At 51.2% G+C, this 24593-nt stretch overlaps 1 protein-coding gene across 1 annotated transcript in view; it reads left to right on the forward strand.

The window, feature by feature from the left end:
• hgd (homogentisate 1,2-dioxygenase) overlaps positions 1–24593 on the forward strand; it is a 67088-nt gene that overhangs the window by 949 nt on the left and 41546 nt on the right. Inside the window, exon 2 of the mRNA XM_038801945.1 lies at positions 20746–20817. Coding sequence (XP_038657873.1) covers positions 20746–20817 — 72 coding nt within the window. The remainder of the gene's footprint in view (positions 1–20745; positions 20818–24593) is intronic.

Consider the following 24593-nt stretch of genomic DNA (forward strand, 5'->3'; position numbering starts at 1 on the left):
TAATCCAGTTTTCATTCTCGCATAAATATTTGTGAGGGGCAATGTAATATCCTGACAGATGGGTGACCACCAAGTTGATTAACAAATAACAGTTTATTGAAGTAATAATTATACACAGAGAGTGAGATAAAAGGCTACCATGTTCCAGGACTCAAAATTCCTAACTGACTGGGAAAATCACGCTCCCAGGATTCACACACGCCGGTCCCATTTGCCGATCGGGTCACATGACACTCTGGAAACTGGCCCCCTTAAAGGGGCACCCTACCACATCCCTCCCCCTTTAAGTTCACCATTACATTCTTCAATTAACAAAGGAACTATTTACAAAAATACGCAAGTATAAGGTAAGTCGGTCAGGGTATTTCTTGATCCTTTAAAAGTGACACAATTCACTAACGGACATTTCAGCAGTAGAGGTAACTTTGGTTTGAACCTCAACTGGAAGACTCTCAATCTGCGAAGGTTCTTCCGTGCAAATAGTTTCCTTAGTTCCCCCTGAGATATTGGGATATTACTGAGTTTGTTCCTGGAGTAGCTTGCTACAACCTCACTTCCATTCATAGCCGTCTCACCAACAAGCCTATCTGGGCCAGATTACCCAATTGGTTCTGTGTGCAGTGCTCTCCTCTCAGATGGTCCAGATGAGTTTTTGAACTTTCTCCCTTAAACATCCACTTTGCATGACACCGGATATGTTTTTGCAACAATCGTTCCCGGGATCCTGTTAGAGTTCTTTGAGGACATTAGACAAAGGAGAACCAGTGGACGTGATTTATTTAGATTTCCATAAGGCATTTGACAAGGTGCCACATAGGAGGCTGTGAAATAAGTTTAAAAGCCCATGGTGTTAAGGGTAAGATCCTGGCATGGATAGAGGATTGGCTGACTGGCAGAAGGCAGAGTGGGGATAAAGGGGTCTTTTTCAGGATGGCAGCCGGTGACTAGTGGTGTACATCAGGGGTCTGTGCTGGGACCACAACTTTTCACAATATACATTAATGATCTGGAAGAAGGAACTGAAGGCACTGTTGCTAAGTTTGCAGATGATACAAAGATCTGTAGAGAGACAGTTAGTATCGAGGAAGCAAGGGGGCTGCAGAAGGATTTGGACAAGCTAGGAGAGTGGGCAATGAAGTGGCAAATGAAATACAATGTGGAAAAGTGTGAGGTTATGCACTTTGGAAGGAGGAATGGAGGGATAGACTATTTTCTAAATGGGAAAGGCTTTGGAAATCATTATACAAAGGGACTTGGGAGTCCTTGTTCACGATTCTCTTAAGGTTAATGTGCAGGTTCAGCCAGCAGTTAAGAAGGCAAATGCAATGTTAGCATTCATGTCAAGAGGGCTAGAGTACAAGACCAGGGATGTACTTCTGAGGCTGTATAAGGCTCCGGTCAGACCCCATTTGGAATATTGTGAGCAGTTTTGGGCCCCGTATCTAAGGAAGGATGTGCTGGCCTTGCAAAGGGTCCAGAGGAGGTTCACAACAATGATCCCTGGAATGAAGAACTTCTCATCAGAGGAACGGTTGAAGATTCTTGGTCTGTACTCGTTGGAGTTTAGAAGGATGATGGGGGATCTTATTGAAACTTACAGGATACTGCGAGGCCTGGATAGAGTGGATGTGGAGAGGATGTTTCCACTTGTAGGAAATACTAGAACCAGAGGACACCATCTCAGATTAAAGGGACGATCCTTTAAAACAGAGATGAGGAGTAATGTCTTCAGCCAGAGGGTGGTGAATCTGTGGAACTCTTTGCCGCAGAAGGCTGTGGAGGCCAAATCACTGAGTGTCTTTAAGACAAAGATAGAAAGGTTCTTGATTAATAAGGGGATCAGGGGTTATGGGGAGAAGGCAGGAGAATGGGGATGAGAACATATTAGCCATGATTGAATGGCGGAGCAGACTCGATGGGCCGATTGGCCGAATTCTGCTCCTATGTCTTCTGGTCTTATGGATCCAATTTGGGCCAGCACCAACATTCTTCACAAATACCAGATTGTCCACCTCAAACATTATTTTTTTTGTAAAATATTTTTATTCAGGAAATTTTAAATTTTACAACATACAGAAAAGACAATCAACCTTGTTAAACTTTTGTAACAATAGCCCCACCAACGAATCCCATATTTCCCTTTTTATAATAATAATAATCTTTATTGTCACAAGTCGGCCAGCATTAACACTGCAATGAAGTTACTGTGAAAACCACCTAGTCGCCATATTCCAGCGTCTGTTCGGGTACAGAGGGAGAATTCAGAATATTCAATCCACCTGACAGCATGACTTTCAGGATTTGTGGTAGGAAACCGGAGCACCCGGAGGAAACCCACGCAGGTAAAGGGAGAACATGCAGACTCCACACAGACAGTGACCTAAGCTGGGAATCGAACCTGGGACCTTGGAGCTGTGAAGAAATAGTGCTACTGTGCTCCCGTGCTGCCCCCAATCCAAAAACCCTCCCCTTCCCCTCACCACCCCCCCCCCTCCCCCAACCTACCCATCCTCCCCATTATTTTCTGACCATTGCCAGATCTTTGAAGAAAAAAATGAACGGCATCTACCTCGAATAGAACCCCTCCTCCGATCCTCTGATGCTGTATTTGATTTTTTTTCCAAATGCAAAGGCTCCGACAGGTCCCCCAACCATGCCATCGCCCCGATGTCCTCCACCCAAGTACACCCCGCCTCAGAGAGGCCAAGACCAGGACATTGTCCTTTTTCCCCTCCTGCAGCCCCGGCATTTCCAATACCCCAAAGATCGGCAATCACGGGCACGGCTCCACTGTAACCCCCAAAATGTCTGACGTAGTCTCAAAGAAGGAAGCTCAGAAATCACCCAATGTAGGGCAGGACCAAAGCTTATGCGAGTGGTTCGCCGGCTCCTTTGGAAAACGCCCGCATCTATCCTCCACCCCCGGAAAGCATCCACTCATCCGAACCCTGGTCATGTGTGCCCGATGCACCACTTTAAACTGAATCAAACTCAGTTCTGTGCATGAGATGTAGAATTAACCCTATGTAAAATCTCGCTCCACATCCCCCCCCTCAAAAACAGAACTCTTCCTCCCATTTTACCTTTATTTCCTCCAGTTAAGCCATAAAGATCAGAAATCCTCCATTCCACTATCTCATCCAAATACTCTACCTTATCCATCAGAGAAAAGTGGGGCAACCGAGGAAATGAAGGGCGTTCTTTCCAAACAAAGTTCCATACCGAGAGATATTTAAACCCAATACCCCCTGGAAACTGGAATTTCTCCACCAACTCTTCCAGCCCACAAACCTACCCTCCACAGACAAATCCCTAAACCTCTCTAACCCCTCCTTCTCCCAGGATCTATACAACGAGTCCATTCCTGCCAGAATAAATCTCGGTTCCTACAGATTGGCGCCATTAACGACATAGATTCCAGCTTAAAGTGCTGTCTAAAGTGCCCGCCCACACAAAGGTTGAGATCAGTTTGCTAAATCTACCAAAATTCGCCTTAGGCAGAAAAATTGGCAGGCTCTGAAATACAATCAAGAACCCTGGAAGGATGTTCATTTTAACCGCCTGAACATTTCCTGCCAATGACGACAGAAGGGCATCCCATCTTTTTAAATGCGCCTTCACCCCCTCTACCAGCGAGGTGAACTCTTCTAACACATGTTGCTGGAACTGGTCAATAGAATTGAAGCAGTTTCTTAGAAACTTGATGACATAGTTTTTGAACTAACACTCAGTTTTCAGTTCTCATTTTAGTTTTTGAACTAACATTCAATGTTCAGTTCTCATTTACATCCTTGTAACTTTGTTTAGTTCTCGTTCTTTCACTAGCTCTGGTAGTAACCTTTATCCTACTCTTTTGCCTTTCCCATTCATTTATGAAAATGTCAAAAGACCTTCAAAGAGCCCAACTCCGATATATAGAATTTCTTAGCAAAGAGTCCACAGCACAGAAACAAGTCATTCAGCCCAACTGGTCAATTCTGGTATTCCATCTGAGCCTCCTCCCAATTTGATTCAACCAACACTACCAGAATAACTTATTTTGCTCTTGCGCGATTCTCTGCTGCCCATGCCGGTTGGGAGAATAGCGGGAGGGCTTCCCGACATTTTTCACGCCCTCCCGCTATTCTCCCCCCTCGCCCGACCTACGTCACGAATTGCCGCTCGCCGTTTTTTACGGCGAGCGGCGATTCTCCGCGGCCGATGGGCCGAGCGGCCGGGCCTTTACGCCCGTTTTTTCACGGCAGCAAACACACCTGCTCGCTGCCGTCGTAAAAACGGGCGCTGGATGCCCGTTTGGGGCATCCAGAGGCCCGTTTGTGGCGGGAGCACCACCGTTGTGCTCGGGAGGGGACAGGCCCGCGTTCGGTGCCCACCGATCGTCGGGCCTGCGTCCAAAAGGGACGCACTATTTCCCCTCCGCCGCCCAACAAGATCAAGCCGCCACATCTTGTCGGGCGGCGGTGGAGAAATGCAAGTTCTGTCAATGGCGTGATGATGTCACCCGCGCATGCGTGGGTTGGAGCCGGCCGCGCGTCATCTTGGCGCGCGGCCTTAACGACGGTCATTAAGGCTGCGACGCCGTGATTCCCGGGGTCCCGCTCCTAGCCCCGATGGGGGGGGGGAGAGAATCGGGCCCCGGGAACGGGCGTGAAGGCTGCCGTGAAACACGGCCAGTTTCACGGCAGCCTTTACGACTCTCCGCATTTGCGGAGAATCTCGCCCTATGTGTTTGTGTAGCTTCACCTTAAATGCATCGGGCGCGATTCCCCGCTCTCTCGCCGGTTCGGAGAATAGCGGGCCGCGCCGATTTTCACAGCGACGCCGGTCCAACACCCTCCTGCTACTCTCCGAACCCCGCACAAACTACAGATCGGCATTCCCGGCAAAGGCCTCGACAGAACCCCCGACACGACCAGAAGCCCGACTTTTTGGCCCCCCACTATTCTACGGCCCGGATGGGCCGAAGTCCCGATGTCATCACGTAATGTTTTCACGCCGGCCGTCACACCTGCTTTTCAAGTTCGTCAACCAGTCGTGCTGGCTGACGAGAGCTTCGAGGAAGTGAGCGCACCACTCAGCGCACAGCTCAGCGCACTGCTGGAGTCTGGCCACAACGGGGAAGGCATCCCGGGAACGGGAGGGGGTCCAGAGCGGGGGGTGTGGGTGACGGAGGGGGGGGTGGGGGAGACTGAGGGGGGGAGTGGGAGACGGAGGGGGGAAGTGGGAGACGGAGGGGAGAGTGTGGGAGACTGAGGGGGGGGAGTTGGAGACTGAGGGGGGAAGTGGGAGACTGAGGGAGGGAGTGGGAGACTGAGGTGGGAAGTGGGAGACTGAGGGGGGGGAGTGGGAGACTGAGGGGGGAAGTGGGACACTGAGGGGGGAGTGGGAGATGGAGGGGGGTAGTGGGAGACGGAGGGGGGAGTGCGGGAGACTGAGGGGGGAAGTGGGAGATGGGGGGGAAGTGGGAGACGGAGGGGAGAGTGTGGGAGACTGAGGGGGGGGAGTTGGAGACTGAGGGGGGAAGTGGGAGACTGAGGGAGGGAGTGGGAGACTGAGGTGGGAAGTGGGAGACGGAGGGGGGGGAGTGGGAGACTGAGGGGGGAAGTGGGACACTGAGGGGGGAGTGGGAGATGGAGGGGGGTAGTGGGAGACGGAGGGGGGAGTGCGGGAGACTGAGGGGGGAAGTGGGAGATGGGGGGGAAGTAGGAGACGGAGGGAGGAGTGTGGGAGACTGAGGGGGGAAGTGGGAGACGGAGGGGGGGAGTGTGGGAGACTGAGGGGGAGTGTGGGAGACTGAAGGGGGGAGTGGGGGAGACGGAGGGGGGGAGTGGGAGTGGGGGGGGCGTAGGGAGAGAGTGAGCGAGTGACTCGTCCAACCCCGGTTACAAAGTGTCTGCCACCATGCCATGGCGTGCAAGTCACGAGGACACGGCCGCTGGTTGCCCTGTGGCTTACGGCCACAGGCCACTGATGCACCGGTGAGGAGGACGTAGTTAACTGCCTGTTGGATGCAGAAAGCGACCAGGGGTTAGGCTGCCCGTGTGTCAGCAGCGCGACCAGGCCACCGGGACACACAGGTATCCCGTGGCAGGCGGCTGCCGAGGTGTCGACTAACCTCCGTCTAACATGTCCCGTTTCTCTGCCCCCCCACCACCCTTCTGTAGGTTAGCACAATGTCTGCGAACAGAACGGCTATGTTCTGCGCAGTGGTTGGGGCCGCTGCACTGCATTTGGAGATGGAGCAGCATCCACAGCCACAACCCGCAGTGGATGCAGGGCCAGCTGCAGCAGCAGAGGGAAGGGCCGAGGAGTTGCCAGTCGTCGAGCAGCATGGGGGGGAGGAGGAGGAAGAGGAAGAGGAGAGAGTGAGGGTGCAGCCATGGCACCAGAGGCGACGACCAAGGCCGAGGGTGTACCGCGTCCGGATCTCTTTCCTAACAATGACGGACATCACCTGCAGGAGGAGACTCCGGCTGAGTAGGCGGACGGTGATACATATCTGTCCCTCGTGGCGCACCTTGCCCCACGTGGAACGGGGGGAGGACACGGGATCCCGGTTGCCATCAAGGTGACGGTTGCTCTAAACTTCTATGCGACCGGCTCCTTCCAGTCTCCAAGCGGGGACCTCTCCGGGATCTCCCAGTCATCGGTGCACAGGTGCATCCGGGATGTGACCGACGCCATCTATGCCATCGCGGACCGCTACATCACCTTTCCCGAGGACCGAGCAAGTCAAGATTCACGAGCTCGTGGATTTGCCAGCGTGGCCGGGATACCGATGGTGCAGGATGTAATCGACTGTGTTCACGTCCCCATGCGCCCGTCTGCAGGGGATAGGGAGGTCTTCACAAACAGGAGGGGGTCATACTCCATGAATATCCAGGTGGTATGCGACCCCCACATGACGTTCATGAACGTCTGTGCAAGGTTCCCAGGGAGTGTGCATGACTCCTACATACTGGCGCAGTCGTACATCCCTGCGATGTTTGAGGGACGTCCCCCCCGGCTGAGGGGCTGGTTGCTGGGCGACAGGGGTTATCCGCTGAGGTCTTGGCTGATGACGCCTATACGGAGGCCTCAGACCAATGCGGAAACCCGATACAATGAGGGCCATGCAGCAACCAGGGGTGTGGTGGAGCGCTGCCTTGGCCTCCTGAAGATGAGATTCAGGTGCCTGGACCGCTCCGGAGGGGCCCTGCAGTACCAGCCCGACAAGGTCGCTCGCATTGTTGTGGTCTGCTGTGCGCTGCACAACATCGCGATGCAGAGGGGAGATGCCCTGCTGCAGGAGGCGGAGGGAGAAGCCAGTGGCAGTGGTGCCAGCACAGAGGAGGAGGAGGAGGAGAAAATGTGAAAAAAATCGAGTCCGGTGGGGGTGGTGGTTCACAGAGTTAGTCTGTCCGGTGGACGAATTGTTTGTTGCGATCTGCGGAGCACCGGGGTTGCAGCCTCTTGCGGTGGCTGGGTGGGTGTTGAGAGCTGGGGTACGATGGCAGACTCCGGGGCGGGTCTCGTCCAAACTTCATACACCTCTGGCTCGACCGGAGACTGGGGGCGCTGGGGGAGGGCTGGTGCTGGCGCGTGGAACAGGTGGGGCGAGCTTGCGGAATCGGGGGCACGAGGGGGCGGCAGCATAGGGAACGGGGTAAGGGGTTCCTCAGTGGGGGTGGGGGGGGGCTGGATCCAATGGGTGCCGGGTCCCAAAGGGATACAGTGTCCTGGCGACCGTCCGGGAACTCCACGAATGCGTACTGGGGGTTGGAATGGAGGAGGCGCACCTTTTCAACAAGGGGGTCAGTTTTGTGCCCCCTGACGTGCTTCCTCAGGAGGACCGGGCCTGGGGTCCTCAGCCACGCAGAAGTGAGACCCCCGAGGTCGTGCCCCTAGAAAAAATGAAGAGCCGCTTGTGAGGGGTTTGATTTGTCGCTGTACAGAGGAGAAATCTAATTGCGTGGAGTGCGTCTGGGAGGACTTCTTGCCATTGGGAGACTTGGAGTTTTCTAGACGGGAGGGTCAGTAGGACGGTCTTCCAGACCGTCGCATTCTCCCTCTCCACCTGCCCCTTCCCCCTGGGGTTGTAGCTGGTAGTCCTGCTCGAGGCGATGCCCTTGTCGAGCAGGTACTGACGCAGCTCGTCGCTCATAAAGGACGAACCCCGGTCGCTGTGCACGTAGCTGGGGAAACCTAACAGGGTGAAGACACTATGCAGGGCCGTAATAACTGTGTGGGAGGTCATGTCGGGGCACGGAATGGCAAAAGGGAATCAGGAGAACTCATCGATGATGTTGAGGAAATAAATGTTTTTGTTAGTGGAGGGGAGTGGCCCTTTGAAATCGATCACAAGGCGTTCAAAGGGCCTAGAAGCCTTGACCAGGTGGGCCCTGTCTGGTCTATAGAAGTGCGGTTTGCACTCCGCACAGATCGGGCAGTCCATGGTGACCGCTTTTACCTCCTCGTTGGAGAAAGGCAGGTTTCGGGCTCTGATGTAGTGGGCGAGCCGGGTGACCCCTGGATGGCAGAGGTCAATGTGGATGGCTTTCAGACGGCTGATCTGCGCGCTGGCGTATGTCCTGCGGGATAGGGCATCCGGGGGCTCTTTGAGCTTCCCCGGTCGATATTTAATATCGTAACTATAGGTGGAGAGTTCGATCCTCCACCAAAGGATTTTATCAGTTTTCATTTTGCCCCTTTGCGAGTTGTCAAACATAAAGGCAACCGATCGTTGGTCGGTGATGAGGGTGAACCTCCTACCTGCGAGGTAGTGCCTCCAGTGACGAACAGCCTCCACAATGGCTTGTGCTTCTTTCTCAACAGAGGAGTGTCGGAGTTCTGAAGCGGAGAGGGTACGGGAGAAAAATGCAACTGGCCTCCCTGCCTGATTTAAAGTGGCTGCTAGAGCTACCTCTGAGGTGTCGCTCTCAACCTGAAAGGGAGTGGATTCATCCACCGCCCACATGGCTGCTTTGGCAATGTCCTCCTTGATGCAGCTGAAGGCCTGGCGCGCCTCAGCAGACAGGGGAAATCGTGTGGCCTTAAAGAGTGGGCGGGCTTTGTCCGCATATTGAGGGACCCACTGGGCGTAGTATGAAAAGAACCCCAAGCACCGTTTGAGGGCCTTGGGGCAATGAGGGAGGGGGAGTTCTAAGAGGTCCGGGTCTGGGCCCAGGACTCCGTTCTCCACTGTTTGTGCGTAAAACGCATTTCCCCTTGTTATAAGTGAGGTTTAATTTCTGTGCCGTCTGGAGAAAACGGTGGAGATTGGCGTCGTGGTCCTGCTGGTCATAGCCACAGATGGTAACATTGTCCAGATATGAAAACGTGGCCCGCAGCTCGTACTGGTCTACCATTCGGTCCATTGCTCGTTGGAACACCGAAACCCCATTAGTGACGCCGAAGGGAACCCGGAGGAAATGGAAGAGGCGGCCATCGGCCTCGAATGCCGTGTAGTGGCGGTCCTCCGGGCGGATTGGGAGCTGGTGGTATGCAGACTTCAGATCCACCGTGGAAAATAGCCGATATTGGGCAATCTGGTTAACCATGTCTGCAATTCTGGGGAGGGGATACGCGTCTAGGAGCGTAAAGCGATTTATGGTCTGGCTGTAGTCGACGACCATGCAAATTTTTCCCCGGTCTTGACGACCACCACCTGAGCTCTCCAGGGACTATTACTGGCCTCTATGATCCCCTCACTGAGCAGCCTTCGGACCTCCGATCGGATAAAGACCCTATCCTGTAGGCTGTATCGCCTGCTGCGAGTAGCTACTGGTTTGCAATCTGGAGTGAGATTGGCGAAGAGAGGAGGGGGGGAGATGCGCAGCATGGCTAGGCTGCAGATAGTGAGTGGGGGCAGAGGCCCGCCAAAGCTGAGGGTGAGGCTCTTGAGGTTGCACTGGAAATCCAGGCCTAATAAGAGTGGCGCGCAGAGGTCGGGCAGGACATAAAGTTTAAATTTTGAATAACTAGCGCCTCGAATTGTGAGTGTAGCGACGGTGCGTCCTTGGATTTGGACTGACTGGGAGCCCAAAGCGAGGGCGATAGTTTGGCTCACAGGAAAAATAGGAAGCAAACAGCGTCTTACCAGCTCTGGATGTGTAAAGCTCTCGGTGCTCCCGGAGTCAAAGAGGCATGGCGTGCTGTACCCGTTGATCTGGACCTCCGCCATCGAACTTCGTAGGTGCTTGGGGCGGGATTGATCTAGGGTGCCCGCGTTGAGTTGCGGGCCGCGTGTTGAGTGCCCGGGAAAGTCGTAGTCTTCCGAGTGGGCGTCCGGTCGAGTAGATGCCGGTACGTTCTGGCGAGCTTGATGCCGGATCGCTGCGCTGAGTTGCGGGCCGCGTGATGAGTGCCCGGGGAAGTCGTAGTCTTCAGATGAGCTGTCTGAGCATGCTGATGCAGATGGGGCCCGTGGATCACACGTGGTGAGCGGCGAGGAAGATGGCGGCCCCCATGAGTCGCACATGGCCGGCCGCATGGTGGGGTTTGCCAAGATGGCGGCCCCATGGATCGCATGTGGTGGGAGGCGGCGGAGTTGGGGCGTAGGCCGCAGCGTTTCGGGCCCGCTGGTGTTGGGAGCAATTTGATCTCTCTACTTGGGAGTTAGAGACTGGGGCCCTTTTCGCGAGGCACACTCTGGCATAGTGGCCTTTCTTCCCGCAGCTGCTGCAGGTCGCGGATCGGGCTAGGCAGTGCTGCCGCGGGTGCTGCCTTTGGCCACAGAAATGGCAGGCTGGGGCAGCTGAGTAGCTGGCTGGACCAGCTGAGTAGCTGGCTGGGGCAGCAGAGTAACTGGCTTTGGCAGCGGAGTAGCTGTGCGGCACAGGCCTGGGGGGATTGTTGGTCGGGGGCCCACGATGAAGTCGCGGGAAACGAGGTGAGGCTGCGGAAGGAGACTTCCATAGTGGTAGCAGCCACCACAGTAGTTCTAAGTCCTGGGCTCCTTTTTCTAGCAGTTTTTGGCGCACATAGTTAGATCTAAGGCCCGCTACGAAAACGTCCCGTACAGCAAGCTCCCTATGTTCAGCCGCGGTAACGGCTTGATAATTACAGTCATTGGAAAGATTGTTCAGTTCCCGTACAAACTCGGCTAGCATTTCTGTAGGCCGCTGACGGCGAGTCGTAAACACGTGGCGTGCATAAACCTCGTTAATGGGCCTAACGTACATTTTGTCCAATATCGCCAGCGCTGCGGTGTAAGAACCGGCCGGATTTAGCTGTGTGGAGATTCTGTGGCTTACCCTCAGGTGCAGTAGGCTGAGTTTTTGTTCCTCCGTTGTTCCAGCGGTGCTGGTTTCTGCCAGTTATGCCTTAAAACATCTCAGCCAGTGGGAAAAAATTTCCTTAGCCTCTGCATCCTACGGGTCGAGTTCTAGGCGTCCGGGCTTGAGGGCTGCTTCCATGATTTACTGCGACTGTTTCGTAAGTATATTAAATTGATGGAACCATCAATTCTACGGACACGTGCTCGTAGGATTAGAATAGCGCTTTTAATATACTTACAACAGAGCCAGCCTGTTAACCGTTGAACTTTCGGTGAACTGGCTGGCTGACTCTGTGGCACGGATCGTTATACAGCAGCTCCAGGGGGAGGAGTTCTGGGCGGAGCCAAGGGAGGAGCCCAGTACAAACTCTCGAGTACTCCCAGAGCTACTCCCCCTGGTGGTCAGGTAGTGCAACTGCACTTACACAATTGATACATATATATACTTAGAACAGAGTGACATTGGTAACTATAATACCGTGTGAATCTCATTCACCACACCCCGCGAGGACGGCGGGCACGCGACACCTTGGTGGCAGCACGGTTCACGCGTCGCATGCGACGTCCCCGCTGAACACCAAACCACCACCTGCATCGCCAGTCGTGCAGAGAGTCAACACACAACTGCCACCACCACAGCCCCCCCCCCCCCCCCCACACCCGCTCTCCACTGCTCCACTTCGACATCACCCTTACCACTGGGTCCAGACGGTATGGCACAACATTGATGGCTGTGTCAGCGGGTGTGATCAGTGCCATGTGGAATGATGACAGCCCGCTCTGCGATGAGCTGTGAGTTCAGAATCGTTAGACAGAGTCTGACCCATGGCAATAGCTGAACCATCCACCTTGGTGGCCGCTGAGTTTGTCACGGACACTCCATCACGTTCCCGCGTGGGGTACCTGTGGGAGGGGCATGTACTGCACACCCAGCACCGAAGTTTCACCGCTCGTCAACCCCAGCGACACTCGGTCACCATCACGATCCCTGTTGTTGTGGAACAATCACACGGTATTACAAGTAAGGTGGAACAATGCGTTTAATATTAACAATAATTTACAGATGCCCTAGCCCCTACAACTAAACTGTGCCCTTCACCCGTGCCAACTTACTCAGTGTCTCTCTTTCTTGCCTTAAGGGCCCTACCACTACGTCTAAGTGATTCCCCAGATGATACAGCAGGAGTGGAGGAGGACTGCTGCGAATCGCCCCCTTCGACTTGTTTCTCCTTTGGCAAGCGTTTCCTGGGGCGACCCGGTCTTGATGGGCCAGGCTGCTCTGCGGGCGTCTCGGGTGATGTTGTGCCGCCCTGCTCTGCCTGCTGCCCACCCGATGCACCAGGGATGGGACGGGGGGAGGCCGAGAATTCCGGGACGTCCCGTGATGGAGTTAATGGGACGGGCCCCGAAACCTCCTCCTCCTCGGGGAGCCCGGTGGCCCCCGGGCCTCACTGTGGGACAGAGGTGCGAGCGGGGAGGTGCCCCGTCGTGCCACCGACACCTGGCGCTGCCAGTCCTGGTGGCCTACAACGGTATCCACCAGGATCCGAAGGTTTGCAGAGATGGAGTCCAGGGAGTTAGACAGTTCCGCCAGGGACTGTGCGATCTCAACCTGTGAGTGCACAACGCCATCCAGCACGTGTCAGGCGGTTGATGCTCTCCGCGACTGACTGCTGGGACTGTGCCATCGACTGCTGTGACTGTGCCATGGCGTGCTGCGACTGGGCCATGACCTGCTGAGACTCGGCCAAGGCCCGCAGTGCGCCAGCAATGTCGTGTTGGCTCTGGCGCATTGTTGCCTGTGAGAGGGCAACCCTGTCCAGGGTCGAGGATGACGCGTGCACATTAAGCCCAACGCTTTGCATAACCTGACCCATTGCCTCCACCGCGGATGCCACCCGTGCGGTGTCGGCCTGGGTTGCTGCCATGAGCGGCACCACTCCCTGCTCCTGGACGCGGTTCGACTCCTCTAACAGCGTCTGCAGAGTCTGGAAGGCAGCCCTCATCCCGTCATTGTGTCCCTGGGTTTCTTGATGCATCGGCTGTGCGGGTGGGTTGAGAAACTCCAGGAACTCTGAAAACGTCTGGGAGCCAGCTGGATGCTGGGCCTGGCCTGCCCTCCGCCAGTCCGGGCCCTCGGCTGCTCCGACCTCCACCTGCTGTACCTGCTCAGCTGTGATGTGCGACCCAGACTGTGACCCAGGAGCCTCATCACTAAATAGCCCAACCGGGGTGAGTGTCTCTGGAATGGTGGATGGTGTGGGAGATACCTGTGCCGCAAGCTCGAGGTCGTCTTGGGTGCACGCCTCCTCTATGTCATCGGCCCGCTGAGTGGCCGCAGGGCGTTCGCGGGCCATTTCTCTCTCTTCCTCTCTCGCCGCCCTCTGGGCGTCCTGCTCCACAGATTCGGTGGGGGAGGATGGGACTCCCCGTTGATCGGGCACCCTCTCTTGTGCGGCCCTGGGTGCGGTGGGGGCAGATGCCTGTGTCCGCCTGGAGGCAGACGGCCCTGGTCGTTCGGCATCATGTCCTGGGGAAGAGAATGAAACGGGTTATATAGAGACGCTCGGCCGGGCGCTGGACGGTCCCAGTGGGCAGGGTGTGAAGGGACAGAGGATGGGGGAGGTATCCCAGTGGGCAGGGTGTGTGAAGGGACAGAGGTTGGGGGAGGTGTCCCAGTGGGCAGAGTGTGAAGGGACTGAGGATGGGGGAGGTGTCCCAGTGGGCAGGGTGTGTGAAGGGGCAGAGGATGGGGAAGGGGGGGTGTTTGTCATGCAGGGTTGTCTCACTTGTTGAGGCTCCGCCAACCTCGCATTGCGCGACCTCCCCGGTGGCAGATCCCCCAACAAGGTCCAGTACCCTCTGCTCAAACGTGGTGAGGGGCCGCAGGATGGGCGAACCCCCTCCAATCTTGTTCCGCTCACGGGTGTTGTGAGCGGTCTTATCCTGTTGGGGGAGGGGGCATAGGTAGATCATTACAATACGGCAGATATCAGCAGGCCGTTCAGATACTGGCACAGTTTGGGGGTCAAGTTGTAATAAGACCATTGCAACTCTCCACGGGGGCCAGAGCGCTGGGTCTGTGACTACTTAGTGAACCACCCTCCACTCACTCTGCCCCAATCCCCCTCCACCCCCTGTGCCGGGGGGGGGGGATTAAGTAAAGGGGGGGGAGGGATGGTTGTGACCCGGGGGCACCCTCTTGGCACTTACCCTGGCAGCCCTGGTGAGGTCATGCATCTTCTTCCTACATTGCTCTGCAGAGCGAGGGGTCTGCCCCACAGCACTGACGGCAGCAGCCACCTCACGCCAGGCCTGGCGCATCGCACTGGCAGGGTGGCGATGCCCTCTACGCGGGCAGATGATGCCCCTCTACTCGATTGAATCCAGAAGCGTCTCAACGTCAGCTGACAAGAATCGCGGGGCTGCTCTCCTTGGCTCCGACATCTTGGCCTACAGTTTCTGTGCTCGCCCGCGCCTTTTTACGGCGTCGGGCGGCGTCACGTGGGCGTGTTCGTGTCGTCGCCACGTTCCGGCGTCATCGCGCACGTGATCTACGTGGCCCTGTTCCTAGCCCATTTCCCGGACGTGAATGCGTCGGGAACGGGGCTGTGTCGGGCCGTCGCAAAAGTCGGCCGTTCGCGATTTTCCGCCGGTGCGGAGAATCCTGCCCATCCATCTTATTCCACATTCTAGAGATTCTCTGCGTTGAGAAGTTTCTTCTGAATTCCTTATTGAATTTATGAGGGACCATCATAGTGGGAACATCTTCTCTACAGCAACCCTATCAAATCTGACCCACACTGCTAAACTCCCCTCCCTCCTCCCTCTGTTTCTCTGTTAGAGAAAAGAGCCACAGCCTGTTTAAACTCCCTTGATTGATATAACCTCTCAATTCTGGTACCATCACTGTACAGCCTTTAACAGCTATAAGAGGACGAGAATAATATTTGGGAACAAGTCTGAAGAAACTTTTCCTACTGAGGTAGGACAATAAGTAAAATCTGTGGAAAAATAAATTTAAATTACCATTGTAGAAACCTGCATTTACAGATAAATACAAAGGGTGTGATTCCCGATTGTCGACATCGAAATCGCGTTCGGCGATCGGCCGGAGAATGCCTATTTTCGCCGAAATCGGGGGGTGATGCCATTTTCACATGCTCCGTCCCTCAAAAATGGAATGCACGAGGAGTATGCCGCACGTTGTTGGGACGGCCTCAGGACGTCACCTGAGGCCCTCCCCGATTCTCCGCCCCTAATGGGGCGTCTTCCTGATGGCGTGGGACACGTGTCCTTCCAACTTGCGTGAACCTGGCGAGGTGGCTGCGGACTGTGTCCAGCGCTGCCACAGTCGGGGATGAGCCATTCCGCTGGCAGGGAGGGCTTTGGCGGGAGCTGGGGGGGACTGGTGGGGGATGGTCCAGCGGTGATGAGGGAGGTTACATGTTGGCAGTATTTGGCAGGCCGCATCCATGCGCGGCCGGCGCCATGATGTATGGCGCGGCCGCCAAAGGCCGCCGCAGTGCACATGCGCGGCCACGGACCCTGCCATTCTGCACCCGTATTGGCAGGTAAAGCTGGGGGCTTTATCTGGCACGGCTGCTAGCCCCCAACGGGCAGAACATCGTTGCAGGGGCAGCGCCGGCCTTTTGGTGATAAGACCAGATGCATTCATAAGAACATAAGAACATAAGAACTAGGAGCAGGAGTAGGCCATTTGGCCCCTCGAACCTGCTCCGCCATTCAATGAGATCATGGCTGATCTTTTGTGGACTCAGCTCCACTTTCCGGCCCGAACACCATAACCCTTAACCCCTTTATTCTTCAAAAAACTATCTATCTTTATCTTAAAAACATTTAATGAAGGAGCCTCAACTGCTTCACTGGGCAAGGAATTCCATAGATTCACAACCCTTTGGGTGAAGAAGTTCCTCCTAAACTCATCCTAAATCTACTTCCCCTTATTTTGAGGCTATGTCCCCTAGTTCTGCTTTCACCCGCCAGTGGAAACAACCTGCCCGCATCTATCCTATCTATTCCCTTCATAATTTTAAATGTTTCTATAAGATCCCCCCTCATCCTTCTAAATTCCAACGAGTACAGTCCCAGTCTACTCCACCTCTCCTCATAATCCAACCCCTTCAGCTCTGGGATTAACCTAGTGAATCTCCTCTGCACACCCTCCAGTGCCAGTATGTCCTTTCTCAAGTAAGGAGACGAAAACTGAACACAATACTCCAGGTGTGGCCTCACTAACACCTTATAAAATTGCAACATAACCTCCCTAGTCTTAAACTCCATCACTCGAGCAATGAAGGGCAAAATTCCATTTGCCTTCTTAATCACCTGTTGCACCTGTAAACCAACTTTCTGTGACTCATGCACTAGCACACCCAGGTCTCTCTGCACAGCGGCATGCTTTAATATTTTATCATTTAAATAATAATCCCGTTTGCTGTTATTCCTACCAAAATGGATAACCTCACATTTGTCAACATTGTATTCCATCTGCCAGACCCTAGCCCATTCACTTAACCTATCCAAATCCCTCTGCAGACTTCCAGTATCCTCTGCACTTTTCGCTTTACCACTCATCTTAGTGTCATCTGCAAACTTGGACACATTGCCCTTGGTCCCCAACTCCAAATCATCTATGTAAATTGTGAATAATTGTGGTCCCAACACGGATCCCTGAGGGACACCACTAGCCACTGATTTCCAACCAGAGAAACACCCATTAATCCCAGCTCTTTGCTTTCTATTAATTAACCAATCCTCTATCCATACTACTACTTTATCCTTAATGCCATGCATCTTTATCTTATGCAGCAACCTTTTGTGTGGCACCTTGTCAAAGGCTTTCTGGAAATCCAGATATACCACATCCATTGGCTCCCCGTTATCTACTGCACTGGTAATGTCCTCAAAAAATTCCACTAAATTAGTAAGGCACGACCTGCCCTTTATGAACCCATGCTGCGTCTGCCCAATGGGACAATTTATATCCAGATGCCTCGCTATTTCTTCCTTGATGATAGATTCCAGCATCTTCCCTACTACCGAAGTTAAGCTCACTGGCCTATAATTTCCTGCTCTCTGCCTACCTCCTTTTTTAAACAGTGGTGTCACGTTTGCTAATTTCCAATCCACCGGGACCACCCCTGAGTCTAGTGGATTTTGGTAAATCATCATTAGTGCATCTGCAATTTCCCTAGCCATCTCTTTTAACACTCTGGGATGCATTCCATCAGGGCCAGGAGACTTGTCTAACTTTAGCCCCATTAGCTTGCTCATCACTACCTCCTTAGAGATAACAATCCTCTCAAGGTCCTCACCTGTCATAGCCTCATTTCTATCAGTCACTGGCATGTTATTTGTGTCTTCCACTGTGAAGACCGACCCAAAAAACCTGTTCAGTTCCTCAGCCATTTCCTCATCTCCCATTATTAAAACTCCCTTCTCATCCTCTAAAGGACCAATATTTACCTTAGCCACTCTTTTTTGTTTTATATATTTGTAAAAACTTTTACTGTCTGTTTTTATATTCTGAGCAAGTTTACTCTCATACTCTATCTTACTCTTCTTTATAGCTTTTTTAGTAGCTTTCTGTTGCCCCCTAAAGATTTCCCAGTCCTCTAGTCTCCCACCAATCTTTGCCACTTTATATGCTTTTGTCTTCAATTTGATACTCTCCCTTATTTCCTTAGATATCCACGGTCGATTTTTCCTCTTTCTACCGTCCTTCCTTTTTGTTGGTATAAACCTTTGCTGAGCACTGTGAAAAATCGCTTGGAAGGTTCTCCACTGTTCCTCAACTGTTTCACCATAAAGTCTTTGCTCCCAGTCTACCTTTGCTAGTTCTTCTCTCATCCCATTGTAATCTCCTTTGTTTAAACACAAAACACTCGTATTTGATTTTACTTTCTCACCCTCCATCTGTATTTTAAATTCCACCGTATTGTGATCGCTCCTTCCGAGAGGATCCCTAACTATGAGATCATGAATCAATCCTGTCTCATTACACAGGACAAGATCTAGGACCGCTTGTTCCCTCGTAGGTTCCATTACATACTGTTCTAGGAAACTATCGCGGATACATTCTATAAACTCCTCCTCAAGGTTGCCTTGACCGACCTGGATAAACCAATCGACATGTAGATTAAAATCCCCCATGATAACTGCTGTACCATTTCTACATGCATCAGTTATTTCTTTGTTTATTGCCTGCCCCACCATAACGTTACTATTTGGTGGCCGATAGACTACTCCTATCAGTGACTTTTTCGCCTTACTATTCCTGATTTCCACCCAAATGGATTCAACCTTATCCTCCATTGCACCGATGACATCCCTTACTATTGCCCGGATGTCATCCTTAAATAACAGAGCAACACCACTTCCCTTACCATCCACTCTGTCCTTCCGAATAGTTTGATACCCTCGGATATTTAACTCCCAGTCGTGACCATCCTTTAACCATGTTTCAGTAATGGCCACTAAATCATAGTCATTCACGATGATTTGTGCCATCAACTCATTTACTTTATTCCGAATACTACGAGCATTCAGGTAAAGTACACTTTTGTTGGTCTTTTTTTTGCCTCTGTTTTGAATCTTAACATCTCCAGTTTTATTCCTTTTAGTATTACTGGGCCTATTCACTGAGCTCCCCTCAGTCACTGTACCTTGTACTATCGCCCTTTTTGATTTTTGACTATGTCTTCTCTGCCTTGCACTTTTCCCCTTACTTCCTTTTGCTTCTGTCCCTGTTTTACTACCTTCCAAATTCCTGCATCGGTTCCCATCTCCCTGCCACGTTAGTTTAAACTCTCCCCAACAGCTCTAGCAAACACCCCCCCTCGGACATCGGTTCCAGTCCTGCCCAGGTGCAGACCGTCCGGTTTGTACTGGTCCCACCTCCCCCAGAACCGGTCCCAATCCCCCAGGAATTTGAATCCCTCCCTCTTGCACCATCTCTCGAGCCACGCATTCATCCTATCTATCCTGACATTACTACTCTGACTAGCTCATGGCACTGGTAGCAATCCTGAGATTACTACCTTTGAGGTCCTACTTTTTAGTTTAACTCCTAACTCCCTGAATTCCACTTGTAGGACCTCATCCCGTTTTTTACCTATATCGTTGGTGCCTATGTGCACCACGACAGCTGGCTGTTCACCCTCCCCCCCCCCCCCCCCCCAGAATGTCTTGCAGCCGCTCTGAGACATCCTTGACCCTGGCACCAGGGAGGCAACATACCATCCTGGAGTCTCGATTGCGTCCACAGAACCGCCTGTCTATTCCCCTTACGATCGAGTCCCCTATCACTATAGCCCTGCCATTTTTCTTCCTGCCCTGCTGTGCAGCAGAGCCAGCCACGATGCCATGAACCTTGCTGCTGCCTTCCCCTGGTGAGCCATCTCCCCCAACAGTATCCAAAGCGGTATATCTGTTTTGCAGGGAGATGACCGCAGGGGACACCTGCACTGCCTTCCTACTCTTGCTCTGTCTTTTGGTCACCCATTTGCTATCTCCCTCAGTAACTTTCACCTGTGATGTGACCAACTCGCTAAACATGCTATCCACGACCTCCTCAGCATCGCGCATTCTCCAAAGTGAGTCCGTCCGCAGCTCCAGAGCCGTCAAGCGGTCCAACAGGAGCTGCAACTGAACACACTTCTTGCACGTGAAAGAGCCAGGGACAGTGGACATGTCCCTGAGCTCCCACATCGCACACGAGGAGCATGACACGGGTCTGGGATCTCCTGCCATGTCTTAAACCTTAGGTAAACTTATACAACTACAATTTCAAAATAAAAATAAATAAATTAGACAATGAAAAGAAAAACTACTTACCAGCAGGGTTAAAAAGCACCTCTGAAAAAGCACCTTCTCTCACTCTGCGCCGAATTACCTCACGGCACCAAATTACCAAGTTGCAATTCCCACTCTGGATGTGCATCACTCACTCAGGCTGTGCCTTCTTGACCTGGACATAGCCGCAGAATCGGAGAATCCAGCCCAACATCTTTCACTATGTACATTTATGCCTGGAATATGCAAAGTTTTGCTTTGAAATTTCAAAAAATATTTGCATCAGATGTTTGTATAAAAATCATTCCAAGGGGCAGCACGGTGGCCTAGTGGTTAGCACAACCGCCTCACGGCGCTGAGGTCCCAGGTTCGATCCCGGCTCTGGGTCACTGTCCGTGTGGAGTTTGCACATTCTCCCCGTGTCTGCGTGGGTTTCGCCCCCACAACCCAAAAATGTGCAGGTTAGGTGGATTGGCCACACTAAATTGCCCCTTAATTGAAAAAAATAATTGGGTAATCTAAATTTATTTTAAAAAATCATTCCAAGAACCAAATAAAGCCATCACCTAATCAGTAATATTTGATGCACTTTTATAGCCAATTTCATCAGTTGCTTTACCAGAATACTGAAATGGCATATTATTGACTGTTTGCTATCTGTTCTTTTCCAGTACATGTCAGGATTTGGCAATGAGTTTTCTTCAGAAGATCCAGGCTGTCCTGGGTCCTTACCAAAGGGTCAGGTATGGTACAATTCTCACACCTGTGTTTTGCCTGCTCTAAGCTTAACCAGAACATAAGAAATAGGAGGAGGAGTAAACCACACAACCTGCTGATTGGATTTGGATTGGATTTGTTTATTGTCATGTGTACCGAGGTACAGTGAAAAGTATTTTTCTGTGAACTCTTCAACAGATCATTAAGTACATGAAAGTAAAATAAACTAAAATAAAACAAAATAAAATACATAATACGGCAACACAAGGTACACAATGTAACTACATAACACCGGCATCGGGTGAAGCATTCAGGGGTGTAGTGTTAATCAGGTCAGTCCGTAAGAGGGTTGTTTAAGAGTCTGGTAACAGCGGGGAAGAAGCTGTTTTTGAATCTGTTCATGCCTGTCCTTAGACTTTTGTATCTCCTGCTCAATGGAAGAAGTTGGAAGAGGGAATAAGCTGGGTGGGAAGGGTCTTTGATTATGCTGCCCGCTTTCCCCAGGCAGAGGGAGGTGTAGATGGAGTCAATGGATGGGAGGCGGGTTTGTGTGATGGACTGGGCGGTATTCACAACTCTCTGAATTTTCTTGCGGTCTTAGGCCGAGCAGTTGCCATACTAGGCTGTGATACAGCCCGATAGGACGGTTTCTATGATGCTTCTGTAAAAGTTGGTAAGATTTAATGTGGACATTTTTTTAAATGTGTGAATCTGTGAAGAAAGGATACTTCATCCCAGGAGTAATAACCCTGCCCAATTATCCACATTAACATAAAATAAAATAGCATTACAATGATCAGTTAAATTGTTCTTAAACACAAGGAAAATATACATGCTACGAACTATAATTAAGCTACTGAATACAGTTCCAATGTCACTTATAAATAACGTTAACAAACAGATTATTTGATTAGTTGTGCAGAGACTTTCGGAGAGAGAGAGAGAGAGAGAGACACTTTCAGGAGCAGAACCAATACACTTTTACTCAAGCTAGCAGCATTTGGTAAAACTGCTGTGCAATTTTAAATTATCGGTCTTGCCAGACTCAAATCTTATGGCAAACTGCAAAATTACAGATATCCCTGGCTCCTTCCGTTAATTACATAATCTGTATTCCACTAAGATGCCACATGACTTGCTGAGCTAGGACTAAATACAACCCATCATAAATTATCTACTCTCCAGGGAATCTCCAACAATCTTAACAATGTTCCATTAGCCCTCTATATGTAAACAAGTAAATGGTTAGAAAACATGATGACTTCGCTTTTTATGACTTCTTAATTACAGCTTTAGCAGACACAGTCTTGATACCTTAACCCAAAGTATTAAAAACCTTACTCCACCAGATATAAATACAATATATATCAATTTCTATATTATTCACAGCAGTGCGCTTTGTCAACTAGGCAGATGCGACTCAGGCTTCTCCAATAAAATCGATGCACAGAAAATACTAGATAACACACGCCTGAATCTTTAATATGCACTGCCAGTGAAAAGCAAATTTTACCGTGCATGTGGGATGATAAGAATGAATTAATACTAGGTTCCACAAGTGTTTTTATAGATGGTTCCTGGAACCTTAAATTCCCTTTACAATAGGTACCATGTTGGGCCACGAGGAAGTTTGTCTCTTTTGTTATCTTTATTCTGACTCTTTAGGAAAGTCAGAAAAAGTTGCAAACCAAGTAGCTAATATGGAATAAATGATATGTCTCTGTTCATTGCCCAACACAGCCTTTCCAATTGTGTGTTAGCTCAACTAGAAATGAGGCTGTAATGCAAAGTAAAATACTGCAAGTTCCTGAAATCTGAAATAAAAACAAAAAAAGTTCTGGAAATATTCAGCAGGTCAGGCAGCATCTATGGAAAGAGAAATAGAATTGAAGGACTGAATCTGCAGGTCCATTAAGGTGGCAATGGTGGCTCTATGAGGAAATTTGATAACGTGTGTCAGGACGACTCCCCAGTATGTTCCCGCCTCCGAATTCTTTTCCCGGAAGCAAACTATCGGGTTCAACAAACTGGCGACAGCAGGAAAGCACTGAAGGATCTTGATGAGCCATTCACCTTCAGTTTTTTTCTTTTGATGAGCATTCACCCTCTGCTGTGTCACAAGTCGAAAATGAATCATGGACAGCTTCAGAACCAAAGTTCCAGGCTACAACTCTCTTGGGGAGGTGGTGGCACGGTGGTATTGTCACTGGACTGGTGAACCAGAAACCCAGGGTTATGCTCTGGGGATCCGGGTTCGAATCCCACCACTGCAGATGTTGAAATTTGAATCCAATTAAAATCTGGAATTAAAAGTCTAATGATGACCATGAAACCATTGCCGATTGTCATAAAAAAACATCTCATTCACTAATGTCCTTTAGGGAAGGGAATCTGCCATCCTTCCCTGGTCTGGCTGACATCTGACTTCAGACCCACAGCAATGTGGTTGATTCGTAACTCCCCCCTCAAGGGCAATTAGGGATAGACAATAAATGCTGGCCCAGCCAGCGACAACCACGTCCCATGAACAAATTAAAAAATATATATTTTCTGGCAGTTATTCACAAATAGTGTCTATCAACAGACAGCAGGCATACCCTTGCTGCCACTACATGCAGATTGATGTCTCCACTAATACTTGCCCTGCCACAATGCCAGCTGCTGCACTTACTGAAGGTGCCTCCATGCTGCACCTGCTCATGGCCATACATCGCCCACTGATTGAACCTCTTGATGGCGAAATCTGGCCACTGTCTCTAATTGGGCTGAATTCCTGGATGTGACTTCTTTATTGATTGCCTCCAGGAAGATCCAATATGACATTCCACCATGGCCTCTTCCAGTTTTCCGACCCAGGATTCATGCTGCCCAATTTGCAGCACGGTGGCACAATGTTTAGCACTCCTGCATCACAGCACAGGGACATGGGTTCGATTCCAGCCTCGGGTGACTGTGTGGAGTTTGCAGCTTCTCCCTGTGTCTGTGTGGGTTTCCTCCAGGTGCTCCAGTTTCCTCCCACAGTCCAAAGATGTGCAAGCTGGATGACTTGGCCATGCTAAATTGCCCCTTAGCCCAAAGGTTAAGTGGGGCTGCAGGGATAGGGTGGAGGAGTGGGCCTGGGTGGGGGGTTCTTTTGAAACATCGGTGCAGACTTTATGGGCTGAATGGCGTCCTTCTGCACTGTAGGGATTCTATGATTCTATGACATCAGAATTGTGATCTATCCAGGAAAGTTAAACTGAAAGCTCTCTTTCCGCACAGGTGTTGACTGACCTGCTGAGTATCTTCAGCATTTTCTGCTTTTGTTTCTGAAGTGGGGCAGTATTGGAATTGTACCCTACCAGCACATCAGGGGCACAGACCCCTTGTCAATATCTGTGATCAATCTCATTTTAATATTGTGTATAATACTCAGGTATTCTAACTGCTTGTGAGTTCAAGCACACACTTTGACATGCAAAAAAATCAAAAAGAAAATTGAACGTCTTGCTGCAATTTGATGGAAATTCCATCAGCATCAGGGTGACACCATTGGAACTCTATTTGAATATTCAAATTGAAGTTCCAGCCTGTTTCACAAAGGGGTTTCCTGCATCCAATAATTGTTCCGCTGGAAATGCATGTGAGGTGTGGAGACCTAACAGAAGCATACAACATTAATGATGCATAGTTTTAGGGATTCCCATTTAAGACAGAAATTAAGAGAATTCTGTTCCCTTCGAGGGTAATGAGTTCTCAGAACTCTCTTCCTCAAAAGGTATTGAAAGCGGAGTCTTGGAGTATTTTAAATACAGAGCTGGAT

This window comes from Scyliorhinus canicula, chromosome 7, assembly GCF_902713615.1.
Source record: "Scyliorhinus canicula chromosome 7, sScyCan1.1, whole genome shotgun sequence".
NCBI classification, from domain to species: domain Eukaryota; kingdom Metazoa; phylum Chordata; class Chondrichthyes; order Carcharhiniformes; family Scyliorhinidae; genus Scyliorhinus; species Scyliorhinus canicula.